Below are 18,440 nucleotides of genomic sequence, written 5' to 3'. Positions count from 1 at the left end.
ATTTCAAGCACATTCGCAGGACATGCCACAAGTCCGTCAAACCTTAAAAAATAGTAGGTTAATAAAATGAAAATAGATTATTAATTTGTTGTTATATCTTCCATTACACATCCAAAAATATCGTACATTGTATAATAATAGGTATAATATTTTAAGATGGTTTTCCACCTGTCACGCAAGACGAGACTAAGCGAGACGAGTTTGAAATGTGTATGACAAAATTTTGAAGTGGAAATGGTCTGGTTTGAAGACGATAAGCGAGGCGAGAACTGAAATATTTGTTAGTGTAATATTGCTAATACTGCCAACATAGAGTATTATACTCTGCAACGGAAACACGATTTTTCGTGCGAGCTCGCGATGTCTATTAATATCCATCGCGGGATTGTGGGTAGGTTCGATTTGAGTTTTGAAAACAAAGATTTTTTATTTTTTTGTTAGTGAAATAGTTCGTACAGGGTGGTACTGCCTTACCTACCTTACCTATTTCTGCCGCCAAGCAGTAATGTCAGCATTACTGTGTTCCGGTTTAAGGTAAAAGGTAAGGGCGCTGGTGAAATTACAAGCACAGGCACTTGTCAACTTATGTCTCAGGGTGAGGAGCAGTGATAGTGCCCCTCAAATGTTTGCGTTTTAAAACTCTGAGTGGTACTGTAACTGTTGGACTGGATGGACAGGCGTGTAGCTTACCATCAGGCGCACGACTTGCCCGTCCCGTCACTTAATGTTATAAAAATAAAAAATAAAAAATTTATCTAACTCTTCTTTCGTTAACATATTTAATAATAATAATTTACGGAACATGTTATTTCTGCCGCGTATTTGTCGCTAGATAACTGAACAGCACTGAATCTTCACTATCCACGCGCTGTGATTACAGCGCGCGCTCACGCGAGATCGCAATGGCTCGCCCGAGCACGCGCATCTCTCCTCAAGTCGTCTCGCCTCGCAGATGGAAAACCACTTTAGTCAAGCCGAACCGAATCGTGTTTTATGGAACCCTGGAAAAAAACACAAAAGAATACGTATAAAAATACAAATTATACCGATTTTACCTATATAACATCATTGCATTTTGCAAATGGTGTGTTATTAACATAACGTTCATTAACTTTAATAAATGTACCTTTTTTTAAACAAAACCAACCTCAAAAGTTCGTTAAATTACCTACCTATGTACATTTGCGAAGTTTTCTTGAAATCGGTTACCGGAAAGTGCGCGAAACCGAATTCATCGCCTAGTTTGGAATACTTCAAATTTAAATGGAACCAACAATGAGGTACCCTCTTTCCAACAAAAAAAGAATCATAGAAATTAGTTCACAAATCGTAGTAAATAGAGTAATCGCGTAACATACACGCACAAAAATACAGTCGAATTGAGTCGAACTTCCTCCCTGTTCTTAAAACAACAAGTGGCAGCTTTGTATACTTGAATATGGTTACCTATTACAAAAAGGGTTATTATAAAAAGATCCTACGCGCGATTTAAACGATTGGCTTGAAAGAAAAATTTACAGCCACATAAAACCAAATTTGATAGATACTCTTTGGATGAAACAACTAAAAATCTCATTGTCAATCCGAATCGTACGATCCATACGATCCCTTTGTTCAGATTTTCAATCACAAACAATAAAATGTAGTAATAATAGTTACCAATCAAAAAAGTAACAACTAAAACGGGCGAAACATTTTGGTGGACATCATGATAGACTTGAGTACATTTTATCATCAAGAACCGCCGTCTTCTGCCTTAACATAGCCTCAACCATCTTTCATTGCCTAAAACTTTTTTCTGCGCTGCCTGAGTGATGATCTTTTCCTCCTGCCTTCTGAAAGTCATCCGGCCATCTGGGTTATAAAAAGATTTTTAAGAAATATCGAAGTTCTGGGATCGATGGATTTGCACTTGATCAACCATCCTGCCTATCTTAACAGTGCCGAACCATTTTCTTAGATTGTTATAGACAACTATGGCGTGTTGCTGTGCAAAATCAAGGTGTAAGTGAATATCCTGATTAGTTAATATTAAAAAATAACTGTCTTTTAGCTATAAAATAGACGTACCTAACACAAAATATCTCTTCACAACAAACATGAGAAAATAGAATTTCGGGCTTAACATGTCTAATGTTAAAAATGCGTAGGTCAATTGGAACATTTTTTTTACAAAATGTATGTAGACATACGTTCATCCGCCAAAAATACGTTGAACATTTTTATTGCAGCCTTTACAATCACTACATAAAACCATATACATAGGTAAGTAACATTATTTATTAGCTAATATTAAAATTATTCCACTCATAACATATAAACTTTTCATATTGTTAGGTTGTAAAGTGCCAACAGTGTGCCTAGGACGCTGCGATCTACCTAAGCATAAATGCCTGTCTAGAGAGGAAGTGCAACCAGGACCGATTCCTAAACATATGGGATGGCTCTACACGGCAAAAGGTGCTCCTCGACATCAGGTGATCAGGACTTTTTTAAACACACCTATTCAAATTAAGATTTTCTCTATTTGTTTATGATACAATGATAATGATACAAATAACGGTACGAACAAGTCGTGTGTGTGGTTGTAAGCGAAATGCCTGTCCATAATAATTGCAGTGCCGCTCAGAGCTTCAACTCGCAAAGATCTGAGGCCATTGCGCCCGTTATTCTGAGACAAGTTGACCAAGTCCCACGTGCCTGTAATTTTGCCAGCACCCTTAGTATTGCTCACATTACTGCTTGGCGGCAGAAATAAGTAAGTTTGCAGTACTTCTCTGGACGAACTCTTTCACAAGGTACTCTACTGCTATTAACATAAAATGCTAGGATTTATTCATAGAGGTACACAATGTTTTCGACAAATTGAATCTTTAACTTACTTAAAAAAGTAACACAAAGCAGAGACATATTAAAAAGAGGCCTTGAAACCCAATTACAAGACAACGATAAACTAATAATTTGTGTTTGAAAAGTTTAGTTTCCCAGACTTGATTGAAAAATTTCCTAACGATACTATAATTTTCTTGAATGTTTTTAAACATAATTTTATCAATGTTTACCAATTAAATAATAGTATTAGCAACAAATACAAACATTGTCGTTTGTTGAATGCGAACACTATACCCTATTTGACATTTGTAAATCAATCAACTATGTTATAGACTGCGAGGATTACAATAGTAGATATTTAAACTTTAAGGAAATAAGAAAAATGATGGCAAGTAATAGACTACACTCTAGAATAAGTAACAAAAGACGTAAGAAAGGTACGATACCATACCACTTTTCACGCATTAAAACCAATGATTAAAACTAACTCTGATACAGGCCCTACAAAACAACAAAATGACAGAAGTTTAAAAAATGCCAAAAAGGGTACGATACCATTCTATTTCCAAGTATTAAATAAGAAGAATCTTTTTCGTACATAAGACTGCTGAACAGCTAACATCACATTTTAGAATAATTCATCAAAATATTAGTAGTGTTTTGGCTAAGCAAGAATTATTAGAATTAACGCTAATAGGCTTACGATAGCAAAATATAAATTTGGACATAATATGTTTATCTGAAACATTTTTAAGTTCAGACCAAGTTAATTACTTAAAAATACAGAATTATAGTCTGGCTGCAACTTTTTGCCGAGACACACGAAGAGGAGGAACTTGTATCGTAGTAAAACAGGGCACAGTATAAAACGAACTACTTTTCATAAAAAATATGGCAATTCAAATGTTATTTGAAATATGCGGAATAGAAATCCCAGTACACAGACTAATTATTATATGCGCGTACAAAAACCCTCCTTCAGATTCAACTCTTTTCTTGTATAAGTTAGACTGTTTATTACATGAAATACATAAAAAGTATAAGGTAAATATTGTCGTCGCTTGTGACTTTAATATTAATACATTAAAACCAGGAAGGACAACAATCCAGTTACAGGCAGTAGCACAAAATCATAACGTGGGCACATTAATATGAATATTTAATTCATATTAATGTGCCCACGCGCAAACACTCCTGTATAGATCATATTTTTAGCAATATAAAGAATTCAAATGCTAGTGTGTTGCCCCTGTATCTTTCCGATCATGACACTGCACAATTACTAAGTTTTCCTGTACAGCATATGCCTCCAAAATTAAAATTCTTATTTACCAAAGAGATTTTTCTTTGCAAAATATTAGAAAATACAGAGAATATTTGAATGCACTTTCATGGTCTACAGTATTTACAGAGCCAGATCTTAGTGTAGCGTTTGATGAACTTCATGAAATTTATTATATTATATAATTCCTGTTTTCCAAAGATTCGAATTAAAATACATATCAACGATAAGGGACAAAAATGGATAAGTTGTGAATTACGGAAAAGTGCTAAAAGTAAACGTAAATTACGATACCAGTATTATGCTAACAAGACGGAAAACATTAAATATAAATATCTAAACTATTCCAAAATGTTAAGAAGTATTTACAGATCAAAGAAAAACGCCAATGCAAAATTTATAAATAACGGTACCAATAAATGTAAAGCGACATGGTCGATTATTAAGGCTGAAATTAGAAAATTTTTTGTGAAGAAAAATTACTTAACTCGATCAGATAATAATCCCATGACTAAAATGCTCGGTAACTCAATGTTTTTATCACCTATAACAGAAGATATAGTAAAGCGGGAAGTGACGTCATTAAAAAACACGAACTCTGAAGGTTATGATGAAATTGGCACGAAAATAGTAAAAGCCAGTATTAATGAAATAATTGTCAAAACAAAATAAGCGCCTTGACGTCAAGTTGCGAGAACTCATTTAATTAATTTATCATTTACTTCGGGAGCTTTCGCTGAAGCATTGAAATGTTCAACCTCATTTGAGGGACTACCTCATTTTTCAAATGAGGTAGTCCCTCGAAACTTATTTTAATTTCATGTCCTACCCAACACTACTCTATTTTTTAACCGACTTCAAAAAAGGAGGAGGTTCTCAATTCGACTGTATTTTCTTTTTTTGTATGTATGTTACGCGATAACTTCAGTATTTGTGAACCGATTTTCACGACTCTTTTTTTGTTGAAAAGGGGGTACTTCCATAGTGGCCCCATTTCAATTGGAAGAAAATCATCCACCTCGAAGGGTGGCTGTTCACGCATGAAGATTCATTTTTATAAATAGCGCCTAATTTTAATTTAGGAGCAATTACTTTAATGGTTGATTTTGCTATTTCTTCAATTCAAGGCGTTTTTCTCTCAATATAGTGAGAACCGATTTTTATTATCTCCAGTGTCAAGTCCTGTATAGTGGCGAACTAGGGGATATTTCAATAAAACTTAGCAAATAGACGTAATTCCACGTACTTATGTCGGTTTTTTTAGTACTCTGTACTGAGATTACAATCCAGAACTCACAAATCAAATCATACGTATCAATAGGTAGGTATCTACTTTGTAAACTTTACAATAATTGGCTAGGTAAGTGTTCCTTATACATACCTAATCTAATATCTACTTACCTAAGACTTATCTGTTTAAATTCCACTTGCGCGCAGACCATGGTTGAGCTAGCCTAAATAAGCATTGACAAAAATGTTCTTTCCATCTGCACTTATTGGTTGCCTAGCAACGTATTGTTATTTAACTTTGTCTAACGAATTAGGCTTGAGTCTTGCTTGAGTGTAATTTGTTAGCACTCTGTGTATCATATAAAATAGATAACATAAGTTATTATTAACACTGATCTATATTATAATTTAAGTAATATATAATAATTGACCTATATAATAATTAATATGAAACAAAAATTATTAGAAAAATAAATTCTAAATATTGTTTACAGTTACGATGTGGCTGGCGACCGGGACACATTTCTAACATTGTTCTCCGCAAAATAGCTGCGCACCAACGCAAATGTGGAGTATGCATGGAAACCTGCGCAGCAGCATGTAACAAAACTAATCTTAACCCCTGTGGTATACCACCAAAATGTTCCGCGCCTGCCCAACAGAAAAAAAAGATCAGTGATGTCTCTTCGAAATCCGAAACTAATAACACTAAATATAATGAGTCAGATCCTCATAAATCAAATCGTAATTTATCAGGTTCTAATAAAACGGATCCTTATGCAACGGATCTGAATAAGTCTGAACATACTCATTCTGAAAGTAATAAGTTAGATCTTTGCAAGTCCGAAACTTATAAAGCCGAGCCTTGTTGTACGGCGGAATCTTCAGCACCTTACCTCAGAGTTATCCGCCATGCTGGTCGATACTCCATTATCACCGATCCACCCGACAATTCACCATCGGGCCCCTATCCACTGAAATACGTATTGAATTGTGATCCAAACGAAAAAGATGATGGCGTCAAATTCAGTTTAGAAGCGAAATATAATGACTACTGCTTCGATTACACCAGCTCCCAAACTTCATTTGTACTAGATTTTTCGCCACCAGAGCAGAGATGCTACAAACCGTGCCCAAAGGACCCGTGTATACCTTGCGCACCAAGTTGTTTGGCGCCTTGCTAACTCACCAAAATGATATGGCGCATACTCATCGATATTCACGATTCTATAGCAACAGATAATGTGTTTTTCACTATTTGGATTAAATACAGTCAATATTGTTTGAAGAAAAAGATAATGACTAAAATTTTACATCAACGAATAGAAAAATAGTATCTATCTCCTGTTCCTCGATGTCGTATCCTATTTGGCTTAAATATAACCAACAAGTTCCACCATAAAATAGTTGTAGTAAAAAAAATCTTTTGAAGCAATAAAGTGATCTACGCAAATATATTGAACTTTTATTTTCAAAGAACCAATTCAAAACAAACCTTAAACAGAAATATTATTAAAAAGTAATGTGATACAATTCTTTCATCCTTCAAATTTTGGCATATTTTCACGAATCACTGCAGCTCATCAACATTATTGGTTGCTTGTGTGTGTATAGATGTGTATGTATGATTATTGATACAAAGATCAAACACTGAAAAATTACGTCGACTCGGTTCGGATGGGTATCCCACCAGGTTGAAGAATAAAAATTCTATGTGCTTGTTGTATGTTTGTCGGATCTTTGTATTTAGTTTTCAACGACTTTTTAGCCTGGTTAGCTTAGTTGGCACAGCGTCTGGCACGGTTTGCTAGGTAGGTACAAATCTGGCCGGATCGAAGGAATTTTTTGTAAGTATTCGATCTTTATATTAATAATTATAACAAACTAGTCGAGTAATGTCACAAAAAATAATTGAATATCTATTCAAAAAAATAATTAATATTCTATGTGCATAATCTTTGTATTATAAATCATAACAAAACTATTGGAGCTATTTCCAAAAAAAAATCTGAATAATACATATGTGTATGTAACTGAAGTAATCGTTACCTACCTTACAATTTATCTCAGGAAATATAATTGAATTAATGTGAAACATGTTTGTGTTGTTGAACAATATTTTATTCACCAATATAATCTAATAAAGTAAATAACTAAAATTTGTACTAGAAACCTAGTCTTAGCTTGGATTTCCTGACTTCTGGGCCAGTGCCATCATATTTTCATTGGCTATCATTTGAAACTCATGGAATCGCTGCGACACTCTCTGATTTGTTCTCAGGTACTTTTCCATACAATTCAATGTGCATTTATCCTGTAAAAATAATAGTATACATCAGCATGATGACCTTTACTAGAAAGGAAAATGCTAGTAGGGTATAATTGGATAGGAGGATCGAAATACAAAATATATGGACTTGAAATTTAAAGTTTTCTTGGATCTAAGCGGAAACTAAATGCGTGACATATTTTTAAGTATTATTGCATAGACACTATTATGGTAAAATTCTCAGATAGTAGTTTTCAGCAAAATATAGGATATATCGCACGCTTATTCAAACAAAGAAATAACTCAAAATTTCCATGTTTCAAGATTTAATCATAAACCGTTGTAACACCAAGTACACTCCAACTGTCGCTCGACTTGAATAAAATTGAGCGAGATAAAAGATAGCCTTGCTCTTTTTCACAAAAACGTACGGACAGGTTCATATCAATAAACAGACAGGATTCAGTCATACTTTACGTATCATTAAGTGCGACACATAACGTAATAAATCATTATAATAATAGGGGTTAAAGTATGAAATTGCCGATTTGTACTGAAAATCTAAATTGTTTATTTTTTAAATTTTTAACAAATTTATTTAATCAAAATAGTTGCCATTATTATCTATACATTGCTGCCATCTAATGGGAAGGTTATTAATGCCTTTGCGATAGAACTCCGACGATCTAGACTGCACAAACTGTGTGAAAGCATTTTGTACTGCCTCCTGGGAAGAAAACTTCTTGTCACGTAGATAATTGTCCAAATCACGAAAAAAATGGTAGTCCGTTGGAGCAAGGTCTGGTGAATACGGAGGATGACGAATGGTTTCTAACTGCAGTTCCTGAAGGGTCAAAATGGTTTCTCGTGCTGTGTGAGGTCTCGCGTTGTCGTGGAGCAATAATGGTGAAGATCGATTCATGAGTCGGGGCTGTTTTACTGCTAGTTTTGTCAACATGGTTCGGAGTTCGGCACAATAGACATCTGCCGTTATTGCTTGACCAGATCGGAGAAAACTATAGTGAATAACACCATGCTGAGACCACCAAACAGTTACCATTACCTTTTTATTGGTAAGTTTTGCTTTAGGACACTGTTGTGGCATTTGACCTGGGGTCAGCCATTGCATTTTTCTTTTCCGGTTATCATAAAGAATCCACTTTTCATCACATGTTACAATTCGATCCAATATTCCTTCATTTCTGTACCGGTTCAACAAGGCAACACAAGTTTCAACACGCGTTTCTTTCTGCAGATCAGTCAAATCATGAGGCACCCATTTTTCGTATTTTTTTATTTTATTGATTTGACGCAAGTGAGTCAATATTGTGGGTAAGGTAACGTTAAACCATGCCGCTAATTCCTGGGTAGTTTGACTAGGATCGGCTTCCACTATCTCTCTTAATTCATCGTTATTCACCTGTGTGGGCGGTCTTCCTCGTGGCTCGTTCTTTAAGTCGAAATTTCCATCACGAAAGCGTTTAAACCAAAATCGCACGGTGCGTTCATTAGTAGACCCCTCTCCAAACGCAGCATTGATATTGCGGGCTGTTTCTGCCGCGTTAGTTCCGCGTCGGAACTCGTATTCAAAAATCACTCGAATTTTCGCAGTATCCATCTTTCTTGTCTAAATTGAATAACAAAAACAATTGAAAGTCGATATTCAAATGTTTCAAATTTAAAAAAAAAAAAAAATCACAGAAACCATTTGAAAAAAGTTTCATTCGAAAACCTCAAACCATGAAGATTCTATGAAAATTCAAAGAACCTATTGCAATAAAACGGCAATTTCATACTTTAACCCCTAATATTAACAAGTGAGCCTCATTTTCATTTATTATTTATTCATAAAGTGATGTCTTCCAGATTTATTTCACCTTATTGTAAAATTGATGCAACTAAACATTGAAACATTTCGACATAATTCAGTTTCATTCCAATTTTTACTAAATTTGTTTGAGTTATTTGCATTTAATTCAGTTTAATTCAAAATGATTGAGTATTTTGTAGATGGATTATGAGTTGCATCAGTTATTTTATAAAAAATATTCTGAATAGTAGTATCAAGTGACATTATTACTCTTTACCATTAAAAAAAACTAAATTATATGGGATTAGTTCATTCCTTTTTCACAATTACTACTTATTTTTTAAGAGGAAAAAGTATTTGAGCAGTTTTTATATATTTTTTTATAATTTTCCTTAGAATGACATCTTGGAGCACTCGTCGAACATTAAACTTATATCGCCGACTTCAACGTCAAATACCTATCCAATTGAAGCCTAAAATAATGGAGAAAAATCTCTCCAAATCAAAATACAACACAGGAAAAACAAATATATTGGACTAATCAATGAATAGGTGTGATGTGATATTATCAGATACCACAGATAATTGATGATAATAGTAACGCAGATGACACTGTCTTTATATTCTGAAGTTAATCAAAACGCACAAATATCGTTACCATAGCCATCGTACAGTTCAAATTCTGCAAGTTCATCCTCGTCAAGTTCATTCTAGACGAGCTTATCAATGATGATATGATTCTGAAAGTTCGACTTCTTCTAAACGTCCCAATCAACATTCTTAGAATATAACCGCAGGTGTATCGAATGTATGTCGCCAGTTCACATACACCAAAAATAGGTACTCAGAACTCTGCGGAGTTTAGATGTGAATAAGGCTAGCGGGCCAAAAGGGATTCTAGCAATAGTACTGCGTGACTGTGCGCCAGAGTTGTCCCCTGTTCTCACACGCTTGCATCGCCTCTCACTAGAGACTGGTGTAGTTTCCAGGTACCGGAAACTTGCAAACTTTCAACCTGTACGTAAAAAAGGAATCTGTGCTGACTCTGTCATCTATAGACCTATCTCAGTCACTTCCATACTCAGCAATACTATGGAATGTGTACTTAACAACCGTCTCCTATCGTACCTTGAAGATAACGATCTCCTCAGCGATTCCGAAGAGGGCGATCTACCGGGAATCTTCTTGTGTACGCCTCCTACTTATGGAGCGAGACTATAGAAGGGCTGGCAAAGCCACTGCAGTCTTTAGACATTCTTAAGCCTTTGATAAAAATTCCAGGCACCTATGGGTATCCTGATGATACCACAATCGTGGATAGGTACTTGACTAATGCAAGGGTTATTGGAGAAGAAATCCAGTCTTGTCGAGAGTCCATGGTTAGTCATTTGAATTTGACACTTAATGGCAGTCTCCGATTGGGACGATGCCAATCTAGTAAAATTTAACGTACCAAAACGCACGCGTGTCTATTCTCCGCTGAACGGAGTCCCTTTGACCTGACTCCGACTTTGCGTGATATATATGGTATGGACCGATAGCCGATCGCCTCCAGCTATTTGGAATGGACCAGGCGTCCAATTTGAATTTCGGCAGATACGTAGAATTCATGGCCAAAAATGCAGCCAGGAAGCTTGACATCCTTTCCAAGATGAGGCACTACTTCACACCGGAATACTTTCTGTATTAGTTGTGATTATAGTAACCCTCCCTACCGACTCTTGGGTATACTTAGGGCACTATGACCAGCGCGAGCATGCCCGCACACGAACTATCTAAGTCAGGTCCTATCTCCAGATCAGCCCGTTTGCATAGACTTCATCCGGTTCTCTGTTTTGTTCCTTGGCGTAGGCAAGCCGCCCCAGTTGCACATACATCATCCTCCCTATTTTCCAGATAGGTACCGGAGCTAAACGTACGCTCACTTCCCGTCGCGCTACGGCGACTAACGGTTGTCACACTGGGACAGTTACTACAGCTGTACCAAGCACAAGTCCGGTCGTAAATGGAGTACTGCTGCCACTTATGGGATGGATCTGCTAAATACCAACTGGCCACTTTGGATTCTATTGAAAATCGTGCAAGAGGCTTATGGGTAACTCGGATTTAATATAGACGAAACTGCACAGCCTTAAACACCATCGTTAAGTTGCCTGCTTATCGGTATTCTACAGAATATGTCACTATATTGTAAACACTCTCAGAATTCGCGTGAAGCGAAACGCTTCCACATTTATATGATAGTACTTATTCCCCGAACGCTATAACTTGGACCATTGGACCCGTCATGTCGAGAGACAATAGACATTATTTAGGTGTGCATGCTACATCTTCGACCTCATCGTTGCTTTCCATAATTTTTTTATAACCGACTTTAAAAGAAGGAGGAGGTTCTTAATTCGACTATATGTTTTTTTTGTATTTATGTATGTTACGCGATAACTCCGATGTAAACCGATTTTGATGATTCTCTTTTGTTGGAAAGAGGGTACCTCAGGAGTGGTCCCATTTTAATTTAAAGAAAACATTCCAGCTCCAAGGTTGGCAAACTAGTGGTTGAATGACTTTTGAAGTTTGTTTTTTATGTAAAAAAAATACTCAAAATCTGATGTAACTATTTGGCTTACTACAAAATATTCACCAAAGAAATCAATATTAGCTTGTACCACCTAAAACAGAACAGAGTGACTTAAATTTATCATACACTAACTCCACTGAGAAAAAAGGAGCTAGAAGAAAAATATAAGCTACATATAGAAGAAAAAACAATAAGTAGAATGGAAAAACAAACCTATCGCCAAAAATTACAAAAAAAATTATAGTTATTTATGACTTAGAAGCGGTGCTGCAATATCCAAGAGGTGATACTTCGGCATTTTATTTTAAGTCTAAATTTAATAGCTACAATCTAACTTTAACGGAATTGACCAAAACTAACTCAAAAATGGCGTATGAAGGAAGAAGTTCACGCTTACTTTTGGACAGAATCGGAAGCTAAGCGTGGGGCTGTTGAGATTTTTAGTTCACTATTGACAGATATGTTCCCATTATAGTTTTTGTTAAAGTTTATTGATTTAAATATAATTGAAATAAAATATAATTTCATATTTTGTTTTCATATAAAAAAAAGCAAGAAACTGACTCCGTCAATTTTCTTAAAAAGGGAGCGGAACACGGAATACACGAAATTTCATAAAAGTAATTTTAAATGTTTCAATATAAAAGTGGAGTAAAACCTTATTTAACCTTATGGTTGATTTTCTTTTTGATAATAAAAAGGCTTATTTTGGCTTCTTTCACTTGATACTTGATAAAATATCCCAAGTTTTAATCTTAAAGTGAATTAAGTAGGAACTTTTTTTTTATTCGTAATTTTGATTATAAAGAATAAATAAATTATATTTTTAAATGACTCCTGCAAATCCTTACACACTCATCTACAAATTACAACCATTTTATTTGTTGAAATTAATTACATATTTTGTTATCCACATACAAACTTTATGCCTAAAGTATGGAAAACTTTAAACCTTAATTGCCAAAAAACATTAAATTTGATTTATTTCTTTGTTTGAATAAGCATGCAATATATGTAGGAATTATTAATTGAATATTGGAATGCAAAAGGCTGGTGATGATGATGACGATGATGATAATTATAATTGTGTACTAAGATTGAACTTCCTTGGTATACTAGCCATTTTAACAAAGATTCCTTTAATTATAACAGGTGATACTAATAGTTTGTATAAAAAATCAACAGAATTTTCAACTAAAATTTTAAGTCTATCAATATACTGTGTATAAAAGTTCAAATTAAAAATAGACCTGAATAAGTTACTTTGCAATCAGTATTATGTTTAGGTAAATTCCTATAAAATCCATATTTCACAGTGAAAACTATAGTAAATAAAAATATAAACTATTGCTAACCAAACACCCATACCAATTACAATATCTCATTTTGTATTACGAATACCAAATTATGAAATCTAGCTCTAAGGGCAATACTCACTGCCTAAAGTAAATTTTATTCCCCAAAGAAAATTGTTTTCTTAATTTAAGTGCTAACTGGGGGCCAATCGCGCTAATTGTCAAAGGTTTAACCAAAACCTCCAACCTCGCCAATCTGACACGTTGTGTACATTTCGTATCGCGCTAACTGTCAAAACAAAAACCTAAGCCAAAACTTAGACGTGTGACACGTAACGCACATTTGGTATCGCGCTAATTGTCAAACGTAAAACCAAAACCTAAAATGTTGCAAATTGGTATCGCGCTAAATATTTTGACGTTTTAACCTCACATGTAACCTTGGGGGAATAGAGTAACCTTGGAAAGGTTAAGGTTTGTGTGGCAGTTAATGGAGAGTAACTTTTCACTACGTTTATCGTATATAAAAGATGTTCCACGGTTACTTAAATGTTTTGGAAAGTGTTTATGAGGTGGATGTGGCCTAAGAACGGGCTTTAAATAAAAGAAAAGCATAGAAAGACGATCACATTTAACATGTCTGAGGAGAAATTCCGCAAACGATATACCGTTTGTCCACGGAATTCATTTCAGGATTGGTGGAAGAACTATGCCTACATATTCTCGTTAAAGGACGGTCTGTTGCATTGGATGTGGAGACAAAGGTAAGGGTTAAGTGGAATCCGAAAGTTCTCAGTTTTGCATAATAACCAAAATTTCTATACTGTGTAAATCATTATTAATTTTGTTACAGATTTTAATAGCTCGTATAGTTTTTAACAACTGGGGCGTACTAGACCCCCATTGGCAAGTGCTTATCACCCTTTCCCAAGCCAGTGTCAGAGAGGCACAAGCAGTAGCTGCTTCAAATAAACCAGTTATTATGAATAAATATGCAGCTTTCCTAAAAGGCATGCCGAAAGAGATGATATTAAAAGGCGGTGAGAAAATAAGCTTTACAATGTACATCATATTTATTAGTTCTTGTCTTATTTCCTGTTGTTATTATCAAATTAAAATTACAGATATAGGTAAAATATGTATAGTTGTATAAAAATATATTACAAGGTTACAATTTATCTCTTTTAACACTTGACTTTATACAACATATCGTCCCCTTACAGTGAAGCCTCACATATGCATTTTCAGTTTGTTTTTACTGATTTTTGTTGAATAAAAATTAATAATGTAATAATATAGTATCTAAAAGAGGTATAATTTAAGTAATTAAAATGCTAACTACACACATTATTGCATTTACTATACTTCACACCATATTTTTATCTTCATCCTAAAAAATTACATAGAAATATGAGGTATTCATTCTAAGATGACGATGTATACCTATTGTAATTGTTTATTATCTTAATATCTAAATTGATGTATACTTTTAAGAGGTTGAAATAAAAAAAAGAGTGTATTTTTAGTTTATTTATTGCCTCAATCTACCCCAAATCATCCTTCATTTCCAGAGCGAGCTTGCTTTTGATTCTTCAAAGAAGTCTGAAACAAAAATATGTATATAGGAAGATTGGAGACCTAAATTTAAGACTGTGCCATACCTCTCATGAGAGTAGTGACAGATAAAGCAGGATGGGTATTTATATACATACAGTATGAAGCCAACATAAACGCCAGAATGTTTAGGGGCCTTTTCAAAATACATTTAAAAAAATGTTTATATCACTGTGGAAATATAAAGGGGACAAAAGTCTACAGATTAGACCTTCGTTCCTTACGCTCTTTCAGATTTCCACAATTGAACATATCATCAGCAGGAATTAAGAAAACATGTTGAAAACAAACCTGTCATTCTTGTTAAATATTCTATCAAAAAGGTTAACTGCAGGCACCAACTCGGTAATTGCTTTGCAAATAGCAGCTACGGATTGGGCATGCAGATCATCCGTTTTGACAGAAATAATAGCTGCCTCAGCCTGCACCCTGCCAGCATTCACTTGCTGCAAGAATGCTTCGCATGCTCGCAGCTTCTCAATGCATAAGAATTCTACCCGGCTCTGCTCCAACGCTCATCAGCTCGCTGCCAACGAAATAATAGATGTGATGTAATAAAGAGTGGGAAAGAATTTGCTCAAATTGAAAGTTACTTTGTTTTTTAATTAATAATAAAGAGTGAGAAAGTTACTTTGTTATGGAATTGTATGTTTGAAGTTATTTAGTTACTTAGTGCTAGAGTTGGTGTCCTTTAGGAAGGTTGGTAGGTCCTCTGCCGCAGTCGATGTGGCGTAGATTCTCACCCTGCTTTTCATACCATTCCATATCTGAATAACAAATAATAACATTGCATATTATAGTGATATGAGTTCTGGTACAATAAGGGTGAGTGATCCATTCACTGTATCCTATTACCTCTCATTATGACTCACCTTTTGGGATCTATTGCGGGGCCACAAAATAGCCACACACTCGCACCAAAGGCGTGCTGATAACACGCGCGAACAACGCCGAGCGAAGTCATTCTCAAGCTAAATCTCTGTGCGATTCGAACTCCAGCAAAGATGGAGCTGGCTTACAGTGGTCGCTCGCCGTCCGACCGCATCCACATTGGCTGAAATACGAGCATCATTATTAATTCTACATTGCTAACATTTCGAAATTAATAGTAGTTAGCGTACCTATTTGATTGTATAAAAAGATACTATTTTATTAAATAGAATATTAAAACAGGAAAACAATGTGTAGGTACTTACCTCTGTGTGTTTTATCTACAACAACAACACACTAAATTCAATTAATTTGGTTCAAATGACAACTCATATGTTTGTTTACAATAGAATTTAATGACATTTCTTTTACACACTTTTTTAAATCGCTCTTTTATAGACTTGAATTCGTAGATATTGACATTTCAGTGCGTTTTACGGTAAAATTTAGTCGGTTTTAGGAAGTCAAGGCACGTCTCTTAAAATTTAATACGAGGTTATAGTTTGAGGTTTAACTGAGGTTTAGGTTCATTAAAACTGATAGCGCGATTGCATTTTGTGCGTCGGTAGAACCATTAATTAACCAAAACCATAACCTCAAATGTTGTACGGTTAAACCTTGCGAAAATAGCGCGATTGGCCCCCTGTTCTACCATGGATGTCAAGAGAGTACTTATTTGTGTACTCTTCCTTCTGACGAATTTCCAAAGTGTGTATCTTGCCAGAAAAATCTGTTATACCACCCTGCAGAAATTTTATTCAACCAATAGTCACACCAGCCATCCAGACACCAAAATAGTGGGTATATTAGAAGCCACCAAAATGGTGGGTATAAATGCAATAATTCAATTTTAATCATTTATTCATGTAAGCTTTGTGAAACACCAAGTCTTTGAAAACAATTATATTTTGACGATTGTAATTATATAGCTAAGTCTTATGGTTAAGAAATGTGAAATTATTGTATTTTTAACTTTTGTGTGACTACACATAGCAACATTAAAATCTTTCTAATCTGAGAAGTCTATCAGCGATACTAACCCTAACGACAATGGACTAATAACATAGTTAAGATTTGAGGTTTTTGTACTTACTTCTGATGGCCGGAGAGTCCTAGATGTGAAGTCGTGTACGCAATCATTAAAGCATAGTTCAGACAGCTTATTGTACTGCATAAGGAACTCCTTAAACTGTGAAAAATACACGGGATACATATAAATTCATGTCACCCAACATTCTTGTAATTTTCAAATAATTTACCACTCCTCGTCGGTTAGGAAAAATACATCATCAAATTTAATCTAACTACAGCGGCACCTGACTTATCGCATACATAAAAATCGGAGTACCTACAGTGATTTATAATCATAGAACATGATCGGTAAACCTGAAAAATCTGTACAACATTACCGTTTTAATTTGATCAGCTTCACTCATTTCTTGGGTCATTTTGACTATAACAGACTCTCACGATCTATTGATAACAATGATAAATTCGCAACTCTATAGGGTGATTAAAATTATTATAATTTTCATGCAATATTTTCCTGCAACAACTCATCAAATATCAAACCACAATACAAACTTTGAGGTTAGGCAAAGATAAAAGCAGCACGGACAGCACGGCGCCTGGAATTAGACGCGTGTCGATCGTGATCGATAGGTCAAAATGATTCGAACAGCACCTGTTCTGTGACCCGATAACCCGGGTTACTAGCTTCTAAATAACCTGATCATTTTAGAGTTCCATGGGTCATGTGCGCAACATTCGACTTTATCATTATAACTTTAGAGATTCACTAATTTCAGGTTTCTTACCACGGTATGACTTTTTTTATTTCGAGAGGGTAGACAGATATGTCTGTTCTTAATGCTGTCATCTGCCGCCGACCAGTCAACCCGTGACCATGGAGCGTGCAACCGTTCCGAAATATTGGGAAAATAAAAAGTGGTAGAAACCTGAAATTAGTGATAATCATTTAGTAAATAATCACGAAAGCCTTAAAATCTATACTTTAGAGATTATTGAACTTTTTTTATTATTATTACGTTTGTCTCGTTCACTCTCACGTGCAGTCTCCACTCACAACACGGTTCGCCTTCTCACTCTTCGTTTGGGTCGAACATTTTTTCGATAAAGCATTCATTCGATAGAATCTTCGTTCGATCGAACCAAAAAGTCAAGCAATCGATCAACGATTCAACAACGGGTTAACGGATCAACGAATCAATGAGTCTATCAATCATTCATCCTAATTACTCCGTGGCCTAGTATCTATTACATGGTAATTTTGTAAGTTTAATCTATTTTTCGGCATCTTTTGATTATTTATGAGTGCACTAGCTAATATTAAAATATTAATAAATTAGTAATTTTGAATGCTTAGGAAATAAAACTATTTTTCCGGATTTAAATCGCGTATATTTGTTTTTTCAAACAAACCGACGTTTTGGGCCCTTTACAGGTCCCATGGTCACGGTTGACAATCGGTTTGTTTGAAAAAAACAAATATATACGATTTAAATCCGGGAAAATAGTTTTATTTCCTATGAGTAACAATCGCGAAAACCTAATAACTTGATAATTTTGGATGCTCATAA

The 18,440-nt window shown here is 35.0% G+C and overlaps 2 protein-coding genes and 1 long non-coding RNA gene across 4 annotated transcripts; 1 reads left to right on the top strand and 2 right to left on the bottom strand.

Annotated features, from left to right (window-relative positions):
- Positions 1-1,566: 1,566 nt before the first annotated feature.
- LOC113238239 lies at positions 1,567-6,790 on the top strand. Its single transcript, XM_026475043.1, has 3 exons — positions 1,567-2,004; positions 2,338-2,477; positions 5,839-6,790. The coding sequence occupies exons 1-3, from the start codon at positions 1,977-1,979 to the stop codon at positions 6,526-6,528; spliced, it is 858 nt and encodes a 285-aa protein (XP_026330828.1). The 5' UTR covers positions 1,567-1,976; the 3' UTR covers positions 6,529-6,790.
- A 491-nt stretch (positions 6,791-7,281) lies between these two features.
- LOC113238240 (mitochondrial import inner membrane translocase subunit Tim9-like) lies at positions 7,282-17,643 on the bottom strand. 2 transcript variants are annotated; one of them, XM_026475046.1, is made up of 4 exons: positions 17,525-17,594; positions 17,250-17,386; positions 16,934-17,029; positions 7,282-7,658 (listed from the first exon to the last, which is right to left on the bottom strand). In XM_026475046.1, the coding sequence occupies exons 2-4, from the start codon at positions 17,286-17,288 to the stop codon at positions 7,524-7,526; spliced, it is 270 nt and encodes an 89-aa protein (XP_026330831.1). In that variant the 5' UTR covers positions 17,289-17,386; positions 17,525-17,594; the 3' UTR covers positions 7,282-7,523. The 2 variants fall into 2 exon arrangements, with proteins under 2 accessions (XP_026330831.1, XP_026330830.1); XM_026475045.1 differs by having other exon boundaries at positions 17,250-17,643.
- LOC113238241 lies at positions 14,839-15,633 on the bottom strand. The gene is made up of 3 exons (XR_003311086.1): positions 15,580-15,633; positions 15,202-15,436; positions 14,839-14,898 (listed from the first exon to the last, which is right to left on the bottom strand). It is a non-coding gene; the product is annotated as an uncharacterized LOC113238241 (long non-coding RNA).
- Positions 17,644-18,440: the final 797 nt, after the last annotated feature.

This window comes from Hyposmocoma kahamanoa, unplaced genomic scaffold (genome assembly GCF_003589595.1).
Source record: "Hyposmocoma kahamanoa isolate Upper Pololo Valley unplaced genomic scaffold, ASM358959v1 95, whole genome shotgun sequence".
Classification (NCBI taxonomy): Eukaryota; Metazoa; Arthropoda; class Insecta; order Lepidoptera; family Cosmopterigidae; genus Hyposmocoma; species Hyposmocoma kahamanoa.
This window is presented reverse-complemented; position numbering and strand designations above follow the sequence as displayed.

Bases quoted from the DNA above. Each gene is read 5' to 3' on its own strand.
- LOC113238239 (XM_026475043.1), top strand. From the start codon at position 1,977: ATGGCGTGTTGCTGTGCAAAATCAAGGT. The intron at 2,005-2,337 runs GTAAGTGAATAT...TCATATTGTTAG, and splicing joins TTGCTGTGCAAAATCAAGGT to GTTGTAAAGTGCCAACAGTG. The intron at 2,478-5,838 runs GTGATCAGGACT...TATTGTTTACAG, and splicing joins AAGGTGCTCCTCGACATCAG to TTACGATGTGGCTGGCGACC.
- LOC113238240 (XM_026475045.1), bottom strand. From the start codon at position 17,288: ATGACCCAAGAAATGAGTGAAGCTGATCAAATTAAAACG. The intron at 17,030-17,249 runs GTAATGTTGTAC...TATTTTTCACAG, and splicing joins AAGCTGATCAAATTAAAACG to TTTAAGGAGTTCCTTATGCA. The intron at 7,659-16,933 runs GTAAGTACAAAA...TTATTTTTACAG, and splicing joins GGACTCTCCGGCCATCAGAA to GATAAATGCACATTGAATTG.